Source organism: Papilio polytes, unplaced genomic scaffold (genome assembly GCF_000836215.1).
Source record: "Papilio polytes unplaced genomic scaffold, Ppol_1.0 DF823957.1, whole genome shotgun sequence".
Classification (NCBI taxonomy): Eukaryota; Metazoa; Arthropoda; class Insecta; order Lepidoptera; family Papilionidae; genus Papilio; species Papilio polytes.
In genome coordinates this window covers 330,967-344,408 of record NW_013525247.1, presented here as the reverse complement: position 1 = coordinate 344,408, position 13,442 = coordinate 330,967, and the positions used below count along the sequence as shown (strand labels likewise).

General features: G+C 33.2%; 1 protein-coding gene across 1 annotated transcript in view; it reads left to right on the top strand.

Moving 5' to 3' along the window:
* Positions 1–13,442, top strand: part of LOC106101746 (cAMP-specific 3',5'-cyclic phosphodiesterase 7B-like) — an 84,108-nt gene that overhangs the window by 26,137 nt on the left and 44,529 nt on the right. Inside the window, exons 3-4 of the mRNA XM_013281070.1 lie at positions 6,333–6,514; positions 9,264–9,327. Of these exons, the coding sequence (XP_013136524.1) occupies positions 6,333–6,514; positions 9,264–9,327 (246 nt within the window). The remainder of the gene's footprint in view (positions 1–6,332; positions 6,515–9,263; positions 9,328–13,442) is intronic.

The following is a 13,442-nucleotide window of genomic DNA, read 5'->3' as shown; positions in this document are numbered from 1 at the left end:
GCGGTCGAGGGTTCGAATCTTGAAATTTGTCGTTTTTTTTTAAACATATATCACAAGATTAGAGCTTAATTGGAATGGTTAAAAGAATTATTAGTAAATTAACAAAACAGTACTAATGTTTTTAACACAATAGAAAAAAGATATTGTATTCACAATTTCTTCCATCGTGAAACATATCTCTACTTAACATGCATATGTTTTATACAAATTTTTGAATTTCGTTTAAAGATTAATAAAAGTTTTTACCGCAGCATGAAATAGTGACAAAAGTTTCTATATGAAATCGAATGAAATATTAATATGCCTATGTAAACAAAATATTAATATTAAAGCAAAAATATTTCCAATGTAATTGTACGCTAATTATTTTCGATAAAGTTAATAGTAATCAAAGTTATATGGTACAAGACAAAAAGGAAGGGTGTAAGGTACCTTCATATTACCCCAGGCAAGCATTAAGAAATACTAGAACTGACTGTAAAACTGTATATACATACTTGAAATAAAGTTAATACTGTAAGTTCTTCGTTCAACGAACAACACTAAAGAGCGCAGGCAATTGTTCAACTAATCCTCAATAATAGTTTGTGTCGACATCAGCGTTTCCTCTTACAATGAAACACTTACGTTCTGAGCTGGCATCAATCGGAAACTAGGTATTACAGTTTCCGATGAAATTTCCATCTCTTGTAAATTTTTATTACAAGGAATTTCCAACCATAGACAACTACTTTTACTATAGATAATTATAGTTAAGGTATAACAGATGGATCTATTATTTGTTCGATTTCGTTTAACTGGATTATCCGTATTAAGTTAATGAAAAGAGTGACAAAGCAAGTATTTAATTAAGACCTATCCCTAGTTCGGTGTCCCATTTAGTTAGAGTAAGATTGATAATGATGTTAATGTTTACCAAATCAAATTAAGCTGTAATAAAATACCTTTTATCATTTCATATTTCGGCATGACGTAGTCGAAATAAATCTATTCAATCATACTAATAAGACCACTCTTAAGTGACTAGTACGTAATTATTAGTAAAGGTAAGCCGGCCAGTCGTCAATACAAATCCGGCAAGGTTAGTCATCCGACTTTCAGTGGAATGTCGGGTCTTAGCAACAAGCCTGTCAACTACTTTCGTTTGAGTGAACGAAATCTTACTTAGGATTATTATTAAATTATTAAAATACTTTTTTGAACAAAAATCAGAACAAAAGTGGTTTAATTAAATGCCAGTCAACATGTTCTAGCACGTTTTTGGCGAGGAACAGTTTAAAAAGCCGAGGCTGCCGGTGTGGCCGCGACACGCTGCGAAACCCTTTGTTATGTTTGAAACGACCCTGACAGGGCGCGTATTGAAACATTTCAGCTAAAAATCTAGGACACTGGCGATCGGGTGTTAAATGCGATTGACAGATTTCAGCTTTACAACAAAGTGACTCAACTTAAATGTGTAGCATTTTATTTTATAACACTAGTAACTGAGGGAGCTTATTAAAATGTTAAATGATTACGGCATGTTAATGATGTCAAAATTGACAACTAAGAACCAATGATTTATGAGTTTGAGCTCAAAAGTTTAATTCGTGATGTCCGGTATTACCATTCTTAGTTAATGAATATTCGTTACGAGCACGTGTGGAAAAAATGCTGGATCATAATTTGATATGCTTTTTTTTCGTTATTAAGTACTCTTTTCAACTTTTAAATATGGTTCTAAAATTGTGAATTTATACGTAGGAGAATGTTACTTGTTTAGACGCTATTAACAATTATTCGTACACGTGTGACCTTACGATCCGGATGAAAAAGTAACTTTTTAAAATATAAGTATTTTAACAAATGTTTATTTTAGTCGGTACAAAATGTATTAGATGGAGCACAGTTAGCTAGCTTTGATATGAAGAGTCACTCCAAATTCGTTTTACAACTAAATTTCAATAAAAAGCTTTGAAAAAAGCCGGCTGCATCGAAGCCGAAATCTGATTGAAAAAGGGCACTTTAAAATTCTAACGTGAAAGCAAACAAAATGTTTTTCTGTTTTAGAGCTTTCACTTTACACTGCCAATTAAAATCTGTATGGAATATTTTTATTAAACATGCGATGAAGGTCACATGTAACTCGTAACTCGTACGTTTGTTTTTTAATAAAACAATTGAGAAGCTTTTATGTTTCAAATTTAACTAAAGCTTACAACACACAGCCATTAAAGCGACTTCTAAACAACATATTATGAAACAAAAGTTACTAAAAAGTGACAAAATAATTTCTTAACTTAGAATGTCACAAACTCAATCAGTCAAGTTTTTTTATTGTTTATTTAAAGCTGGGATTATTAAAACGAAGTTACTCTTTACTTAAAAGAATTAAAGACGGCTCAACTAGTGTTTTATCTACTGTTGGGGGCACCGAATAGTTTTGGACCCATCGGGGGTCCATCTTCAGAGCGAGTACTTAGTACTTAATTTAATTACTTCTTACTTGTTAATTACAGAACTGAAACGAAGGATTATAAAATAATTATATATTTGATTACCCGCTTGTCTGAAGTACCTACTTTCATCATGATCTTAGCTCTTTAAGTATCGATTGATATATCGATTGAATGATTTGATGTCAACATTCTTATAAATTGTAGGTATCTCTACGCAGAGTTTGTACGCTTACTGTATGTGTTACGCGTGTTTTGAATTCTTAAGGATCCTTGTATTGTTTTCGAAATAGTCCTTTAATACGTCGCGTCGACCTCCGACTCATGACCACGGGAAGAAACTATTAGAAAATAATTGTCATATTCCACGGTTATGATCAACGGTTAAAGTAATACTATACCTAATGATTTTAATTTTTTTTTAAGCATTTGCATCCAATAATTTATTAAGATCATAGAAAGTTTAAATTAATTATTTAATGACTCAATTAATTTTACACACAATCTTTACGCTAAGGCATGTTCTCAATAATCACTAAGTCAAAATTATTATGTAGCATGTCTAAACCTCAGTTTTTTTTTAAATAAAGGAACACTGATGCGTTTCGCCATCCCTATCCTAGATGATGCAAGTAAACTAAATGTACTCAAAACAGCTTTACGTTACATTGGACTGTTGCCTATCTTATTTCTGATATTCAAAAGAAAAAGTACACGATCTATGATTTATGTACGCGATAAAGCTTCGTTTTGGCAACGTCGTTCGCTTTATACATTAAATGATTTATTCCCCATCTCATCGTACATATGATATCAAACTGTACAATCGCGGAAATCCACGGTGTTCCACTTACAGAAATATTTTCTTCTTCCTAGTAACAAGACAAGCTCCGCCTTTTCTTACTAATAACCAACTAAGTAACACTACGTTGGGCAACCAACGGAATAACAATAAAAAGCAATTATCCGTGTACCAACGACCGACATTTTATCGTAGACATATTCAAAAGCTGCGTCATGTTGGTTATTGTTCCGCGTCATCTCGATGCGTACGAAAAAGTTAAACGACTGTAGCTTAAAAGATGCATCACCGCCAGATTCCGATTGTACTTCAACTGCACCTTAATTTGATATCATTTGGCACAAGAGCCGTTAGTATCGAAACGAAACGGTGTATTTAATTAATTTCTTTAATAAAATAGAATTGTATTTGTTGTATTTATGTACGTAAAATATATAATCAATGAATCTGAATGAGAGCTAAAAAGGTTGAGTAAGAACGAAGTATGAATATTGTTAACAAAGCAGATAGCCAGTGTTCTAACAAAGAGAAAACACATAGATAAGACTTAGTTGTTTATAAAAGTTTAGTATTAAGTTTTTTTGATTCAATTCTTTTGCACATTTAAGAGATCAAAGGATTTTATCAAATACCATCCCTTTCGCTAAAGTTTTATATCAACCTTTACATACACCTATATATACATACCTGTACATAGTTTTTTTAAAAGAATGAGAAGGTTTTCTTTCTCATTAGTATCTTCTTTACTTATGGACACACGAACTCACTACAGAATCTGTGTAAATGATAAATAGATAGGATTTTCAGTATTTTTCAATAAAAAATCGTATTGTCTTAACCTATGTCGACTAGTTATTGGTATAAACAAAACAAATAGGAAAGTAAAGTAACTTATGTTCAACTATTTTTAATTTACGCTCCTACTCAGTGTAAAACGACATATAACTTCATTTACAAGTGCGATAACATCGTGGCTATCAATTTCATTTCTTGCTGTCCGTGGGAACTTAGCTTAGCTTCGCACTTGCTTACCGAATATGGTCAACACTAGATTTCTTATCAACTAGTATGATGTACAGCGTATAGGTTACATAAACGTTGTAATCGAATGAGTACTTAGAAATACGCAGCATTAGTTGCGTTTCATATAAGCTTTTGCTAGCTTTTTTATCAACAATCAGTAAACAGTGCGTGATAAACAGTAATTCTAGATAGTGCTGGGCTGGTCGCTGATCGTGCCCATCGTACGTCCTGCAAAGTTTGTCTAATCTAGCTATTGAGGTAAACATTTCAAATTGTATGTCCTATGTAAGCAAACAATGTTACTAATTTCTAGTATTGTCATTTTTATAAGTTTCTAGTAGGATGAACTGTTTTTTCCTCACAAGAACACAAGGCACATGAGCAATTGTAGCCTAAACAATTTTAACAAGCATATAAATTAAAATGACTGACAACAGACATGTTATTACGTTAACCATATTTAATATAATGATAACACATATTTATCTTTTCTTTTATATTACTTTTTTTTCAGAAATTTCACCTACATATAAGAGTATCTGTCTTGTAGAATCTTTTTTACCTCCATTAAATGTGGACGTAATCGTTTTGATAGTAAAACCTACGATACTATTTTTTATCTGTTTATATTATCAGTAACTAGAATAACGATCGAAGTTCAAATCCCGCTAAGCTACAATAATGCACGTAGCAACTAATAAAATAAAATTCCAATTTACGAAGACAAAAAACGTGAATAGTCAACCAGAACGCAATGGACCAATGTGGTACTAATACGTCAACGACGAAGGCAATCTTTACTTGAGTAGAATCCGATCTCCTCGGTGGGGACTGAGCTAACGACAATTCAAATTTTAAAAGAATAATTATATTTTAAAAGTTTTGTATGTAGTTGTATCATGTTGGGCGCTACATTCTCTGCGTAACACAGATAACGACTATTATCAATGTTATCGTTTGTCAATATGGTTGATATGTATTGGTTTTAATTCAACATTTATAGACAAGCTTTAAACTCTGGATGAAATCTCAATATAAAAATATAGGGAGTACTAGCTTTTGTCCGTTAGTTTCAAAACTTGCTTTCGCCCTTTTTTCAACCTATTATCAAAAGTATTAACTTATCAATAAACTACGTAATAACAGAAATTTACCGATCTAAGATTCCAAATTTCTAAGCCCTAATTTTTCGGTTACCCTTATTAATTATGTTATATTATTTCATTAGTAATAATAAAATATAGCCTATTCTAAAATATACCTTTCTGATTTAAAATCGGCCTAGTAGTTTTTTAGTTATTTCAATACATACAAAAATACAAATCTTTCCTCTTTATAATATTATATTAGTATATTAGTATATTAGTATACTAGCTTTCGCCCGCGACTCCGTCTACGTGGAATTAAAAAAACCTAAGCGAGTAGCCTATATGTCCTTCCAGACTATACTATACATCTATACCAGATTTCATCAAAATCCGTTCAGCCGTTTACGCTACAAACTCTAACGAAAATCCATCCATCCATTCCTCCATCCATCTAAACTTACGCATTTATAATATTTGTATGCTTAGTATTAGTATTAGTGTAGATGAATATATACGTAAGGACATTTAGTTATTAAATTCGTCACAAAGCAGTGGATTTTTAAATATCAAAGGGATTAGGTATCGAAAATGTAATACCGTGGAGGTTTTGTGACGAATGAGAATGTATTTGTGATATTACCACAATATAACAGTATTTGTGATATTACCTCAATATAACAGTATTTGTAACTGTAGTCTGGATATAAGAAAGGTCAAAAGTGTTACCGTTTTAAGACAATTTCAAGCTATTCTCTGCTGAGATAAAAGTTCATACTAATATGAACGCAAATTTTAGTCTATAATCGTTATGGAATACATTTAATAATAATACATTCTATCACTAATTTTTTAATATAAAATGGTCTCGCCATTAGAGTCGGTAGTAAACGTGTTAAAGATATCGAATTACTAAATAAACTATTATTAATAATCTCAGTTATAATGGGCAGAAATTTTATAATTAAATGTAAGTTTTCGTTACAGTTCACGAGAACCAGCCGCAAGCGCGGCGCAATTCCGATGAAGACGCTATCTCTAACATGAACGAGGAAGCCGCCGTTACAGGCTGCTTTCTCACCCTCAAGAAGCGACGCAGGCGCACCCTGGTGCCTCAAGTACAACATGACGGGCTGCTGCTTGACGACCTGCAGCTGCGCCAACAGCAGGCAAGTCATGACACATCAAGAAGATAAACTGTTCGTATAGCTTGTACAATTAAGCGTCGCGACTATAAAGCATTGCTGCTCAGTTTGTTTATACTAGTGATTCCCGAAGGTCCTCCTAAACCCGAACTCTCTCGAACCTTCTGGGCTCCAAGAAAGACCCAGGAATGTACGGGAAACAAAGTTGAGGGTTCACAGGTATATTTTTGGAAGGTGTCTTTGAGAAAAGTTTGGGAATCCCTGGTCTATACAGTCAAACCAAGTTTGATTGTAGTTGTTTATATATTTGACTGATTAATTTTTGTTATTATTTTTGCATGGAGACATTGTTGTTGTGCGTAATATTAAGTATAGATGTTTCAAAGAATTTAAATCAACAAGGCAACTTTTTACGTTTCATGCTATGAATCTCAATTAAACCTAACTCACCACTTAACATCATCGGTTCGTACTCAAGCGCTGGATTATTCATCATAAAAAATGGAAAGGCCTTTAAAAACTAAGGGTATACGAATGCTGCTTTAGTACGTTCCAATTAAATCTATTTTAAAAACGACGTTGCTCAATCGATCGAATCGTTTTTGCCAAAGGCAGCAGTTTTAAATAATTGAGAGATCGTAATTGAAACACCTAATCTATAATTTAAAGGATGATCGGTGGATTTTTGTACTAGAAAAAAACATTTAAAGTAAATTTTATTTTAAATTTATCGATTAATGACCGATTTTGTTTAACGGTACGATATTAATTAGTTAACATTTCTTATAATATTGAACTAAACAATCGACTATCAACTATTGTATTAAAATAATTTGTGGATACAGTTATAAATGACAATAAAATAATTACTTGGTATTTCGGCGTGAGTTTAGTCCCGCCATGGTCATTGCGCGATCCTTCGACACCGAGACGTTCTCGGCCGTAAATTTAAATGTCGACGCTTTGTATTCATGAGCCGTTCCCGTCTGTGTACTTGCGGCTAGTTTAATAACGCGGCTCCACGCGCTATATCTTTATAACGGAGAAAAAAAAAATTACAACGGATTTATATAGCTGTCCCTGTATGTAACTTAGTGCAAATCGAATGACATCTCACACTTTATAATTGTAAGGTTTATGCTAAATGAAATCGTTCACATTGGAACGCATACAATAAATATTTCCTGTTAATTCAGAAAAAAATTAAATAAGTACCATTTTTAAGATAATCCGGATATAATATACCAGAAGAACTTTGATCTACTCTGAATATAAAAATTAAATGTTAGTAAAAATATTTTTTACAATTACAGTCAAATAGTAATTATAAAAGCAATGTCGAAAAAAAACAAAAAAAAAATGGTCTTATTATAAAGAAATTAAAAAAAAATCACGCTGACGACGCGAGCAATAGTTAGTTTTCTTTATAAATTACATTTTCATCTGTACACAAGCCTAGTCTAGGGTTAGTCGGTCAGTTCTCTTTGGTTTTGCAGATTAGCTTGGCGTAGGAGTCCTGTGGTCGAGCGGGGTCATTGATTTTTCGACAGTCTCGCCGCAATAACATAACACAATGTCTCGAACGCAGCGCCCTTGTTTTGCGAAAAAAATACTGAAAACTGTACAAATAAAAACCCACTCCGCATAAATCTAAGTAAACTCTTTAGCTAATTCGTTTAGTGTTGAAAATGAAACAAGTGCGCTGTTAATGTATATATTGTATATATTGTATTTTGAAAACCTTGTCGTTTATAATAATTGTGCAAGCTTGCGATTTTAGACATATAAGTAGTACATATACATTTTGATTCATTGACAACGATCACCTATAGTCGAGTAGAAGATCGAACCCAATAAACATTCCCGATCCATTTTCGTTTATCCGAGGTGTTTAGTTTATTAGGCGACAAAAGCTGTTAAGAACTCCCTCTCATACAAAGTGATCTTGGGATCTACCTTCAAGATCGATTATTTCCTTTGTTAATACACACGCGAACTGACAAATTGAATATTAAAATGCCAAGCTGATGCAGTGTACGTTTAGGGAACCCAAGAACCTGTCGAACAGAACTCAGTTCAATTTGCTCTTAGACTCGCTGAAATATGTGCGAATGTTGAAAAGTTGCGATTTTTTTTATTATGCGTAGTAGTAACTTTTAAATGAATGCGTTTGTTTATACCGTAATGTAACGTAGTTATACAGTGATAGATTTCCATCCTTCAGTAAAAAACTAGGAAGAGAAATTTAGTGTTAAAAATTTATTACCGGTCAAATAAAACCCCTTAACTAACTGTTAAAGTACCAAAAAAGATCACACTTTTTGCTATACAGGATGTTTCTTAATGAAAAACCTGATTATATAACTTTGACTTTATTGAGAGTCATCTACTTCTAAAGACATTTTGATACGCCCATTAACACATCCTGTGTATTCTTCAACACAAACGTCTGGTACATATTTGACATTTTCTGATAAGATGCTGGCGCTAATACAAAATCGATCCAATTGACCAAATTACTTATCTCTCAGGCAGTGGCGACTCGTGCTTAAATTTAAAAATTATATTAAAATTATTTTTGTTTGTAAATTTAAGATACTTATTATATTTAGCTAGGGGCGCACCACCCGCTTTATAAACCACGGGCCGCCATTGCTCGCAAGGTATACAGATGTAACTGTTAACATGGTATGGGTCTATTCGCTAGCGTCGTACGAACGTGCGATAGAAGGACTAATTTATGTTGTCTAACGACTAGTTTGCTTTTTTGCAGTACATCCTCGATCGGTCGGCGTTATGGGACTTTAATGCTTTCACATTGGAAAACGTCTCCGGAGGTAATATGTTTTATGTTTTATATGTTTTTAAATATCTTTTCCGCCACAACATCTATATTAAAATATGTTATTCATAATTGTCATTTAAAGACATTAAAGTGGTAGACAGGATGTTTAAAATTGTATTCCATTTGGTAGTATTTTTGATAACTCCAAATTCGGGCTTTCGGGTATTGAATTTAATGATTTAAAAAAAAAACTGAATTTTAAAATTGAAATTTTAAATTAAATTCTGTCTTAAAATTTTTAACTTCCTCGACATTGCATCAGAGTTTGACTTCCAACTCGCCGAAATTTATTTCAAACGTCCGAATTTGTAATTCAAAGTTTAAGTTAATAAATGTAATGCGTTGAAACAATTGAAAATAAATATTGACATTATCTTTTCTTATATTAGAAAAAATAACAGAATACGTACAGAAACGGTCACCCACTGGTCTCTATCATTTTGGGGCCGCCAGTGACAGGCATTCTTCCATTTAGATTGTAGGTACATGTATGCGTTACATTTTGTTCAAATGCAGTAGTGTTTTTTCATCGAAATTTTGGAGATTACTCTTATTTATATGCATTAAAGATATACTTTCTAATACAGTATTAATATGCATGTAAAGATTGATTGATATGCATACATGCATATTAATACTCGATTCTCTCGCATCGCATAATGTTCCGCTTATTAACCACCCGAGCAACATGTCTATACATGAATGCTGTCGTAATTCACGCTACAAGTATTTAAACATCTGATATCCTTTGACAATTAGATAAAAATTTAAAGTGACAGCTATGTTTCTATTTTGTTTTAGTCATTTCATATGTAAAACTGCGAATATTATTGCAATGAAACTACTAAGTATGTGATCGTCACAATGGAGTCCTTAAAAGCTTGTTTGAAGAGTTTCCTAAAATGTATATATCACAACACACTGCATTTTCATAGACATAAAAAGCTCATAGACTCCGATATTATGAAATTCCAAAAACTAATCTGGAAGACTTTTTAATATGGGTATTGAACATAAATTTTCGTAAAACATTACAATACAAGTACAGTACTAGAATGCGTTATAAACACGCGTTTAGGCAGTGTAATCCCGCTGTTAAAGACACCACATGTTTAACTATCGATCTTATTAGCAAATACGAGGAGAGGTCTACCGCACTGCTTGTACAATATTAAAACATTAGGTAACTTAAGGCCAGTTCACACCGAATTGTAACAGTATTTAAGTTACCAGAATTCTGAATATTATCTTTCTCGCATGTTAGTGTTATTTTTCTAGTTTAACTCTGTATTAATAAGAATATTAAGTTATGTTACGGCATAAATTTGAAAACACTATATGGCTAAAAATGAAAAATCTCTTTTGGGTTTGTTATTGACAAAAACTTTGTAAAAACTCATAATTGAAGTGTCGTGGTTTTTACAAATATCATTTTTCATGCAATTCAATGCCGCTCCAGTCAGTCCGTAAACATGGCGCATGCAACTGTGCCGAAATATTTGAAGCTAAAACAACCAATCGTGGTACGAAACCCGTATCTTATGAACGTTTTAAGAAAATCTTTCGAATTGTAATTTTATAAAATATGTATTTCAATTTTCCACTAAGTGCCGTTCATTCGTGTGTACCAAGCCTAAGTGTAAAACGTACTCAAGCGTCCAACTGGCGCTCGCAATCCTGCAGTTAAACTATAAAGATAAGGACTAAGCAAAAAGCCGCCATTGTATTAAATAAATTCTGCTACTTTTCGCGAAAGGTTAGGTGAAGATGATCGTCTCGTATGAATTTTCTCAGCATTTTTGAACACAGATTGACTCAAAAATGTGCACATCCAAAAAAGCAAGTTTAAAACTTATCGTTCGTTTTTATAAGCCGGAGAGGAATATGCGCTTGACATGTCCTGTCTCTCAAAAGTCAAAGGCCCGCAGAGCAAAGTGTGTATATCAGCGTAAGCGACCAACACTCCCGTAGAATACTAAACAAGCGATAATCACCGCCTTCGCCCCACATTTATGCGACTTTGAGTTTTTGAGCTACAGAAATAAAACCTATGTAAAGTTTCACTATTTTTAACTGGTTCATAAATAATATGATATGATGATAAAAGCTCTCTATTTTGTTAAAATACTTATTAGTAAAAACAAGTTTTGATACTGGTATTGTATTGAATCTGCGACTCATAAGAGAAGTTAGTCTTTACATACTGTGAAATCTGTGTTATTAATGTGGGCACACATTTCATTGCATCAGAAAAAAGTTTTGTTTTCTCTAACGCGCTCGAAAATTTGTAACTTAAAAGAATCTAATGACAAATCCAATTGAAAAACATTTAATTACTTTAAGAGTACTTTGATGTATTTATAGTATCGGTTAATCTTACTCAAATTATGATTTTTTTTTATAACATAAGGTGGCAAACGAGCAAGCGACCACCTGAATCCACCGAAATGTATATCGACCGCTGCCCATAAACATTCGCAATTGCAGATGCGTTGCCTACCCTTAATTGACGGAGGAGGAGACGCACATAAAGAGGACATTTCCTCTTCCTATGCGTCCCCTCCACCGTCAAATCCACTTTTCCTTTCCATCCTTTCCTCTTAAGAAAAGGGTGGAATGGGAAAGGAACTAAAATTAGGCCTCCGGCACAACACACATAAGACGGAATGCGGAATTGCTTCCACTTGACGCCTGTTTTTTGTGTGGTCGTGGTATTACACCGGGCGAGCTGGCCCATTCGTGCGAAGATGTTAAAGCGGGCTCTGCCACTGTTAAATGAAATGAATGCGAAAGTTTAGATAGATGGATGTTTGTTAGAGTTTGTAGCCTAAACTGCTGAACGGATTTCGATAAAATGATGGTAAAGATGTAGAGGATAGTCTGGGAGAACACATATGCTACCCGATTTTGTTTTTTTTTTTTAATTTCACGCGGTCGAAGTCTCGGGCGAAAGCTAGTTGTGTATAAAATCATTGATTATGTGTAGACCTATCATATATATACTATAATAATATCTGCAGTTGACAGTTGCATTACATGACGTTAGTATCAAATCTGAGAAGCAAGTTATGGTTGCACAAGCATTTGAATAGAATTATGATCAATCGAGTTTCAAAGCACATGCATCTAATAGCCAATACTGTTTCCTATTACAAATTAATTGATCAAAGGTTTCTATTGATATGTCATAGCGTTCTAATGCTCATTCGAATGCTTTGATAACTGAAATGAGCTTTCCAACATAATCCCGCATTTCCACGGGCGCTTTTACAACGCGCGTTAAGAAAACGTTAGAACAAATGTATTTCCATCTATGTATATGTTAAGAGCGTTAAAAAAGCACCCATGCTAATAATAGTTAACTTAAATATCATATCCATAATATTATTATCTTGTCAACTGTTTTATATAATACTGGCTTTCGACCGCGACTCCGTCCGCGTGGTATTAAAGAAAAACAAAACCAAGTTGCCCATGTGTTCTTCCAGACTATCGTCTAGATCTATGCCAAATTACATTGAGATCCGTTCAGCACTTTAGGCTACAAACTCTAAAAACATCCATTCATCCATCTATCCATCTAAACTTCACATTTATAATATTAGTATGATATTTTTGGCACCCTATAAGTCAAATTATGCACTCATCAGTGGCTACTACCACTGTATAAAGTGAATATTTAAGAAAAATGTCATCTTTTACCAGTGATCGCAAAAATTATGTGTTTCGGTACCTATTCTTAAATTACGATAATACTCAGCGAAAAATAAGAGCTGAGTGTTGTCTAGAATATGCCAATTCGTATGTAATTATATCAGAATCATGTAATGTTACACCCTCTGATATATTCATTGAGCTATTAATCATAGATGCTCGATGCATGATGCAATTGTCACAAATTAATCAATCGAAGTGCAAGTATGATCGATTGAATAATCAAATTGAAATCAGTTACACGACGCGATGTATCGATGTTATCTGACACGTTTGTACAACGTTAACTACTGTTTAAAACTATAAGGGGCAGTACTACCAAATTCTCGTAAATTGCCTGATAATAATCAAACAGATAAAATACGTGACGGAAATATAGGATTTTTTTGTTTC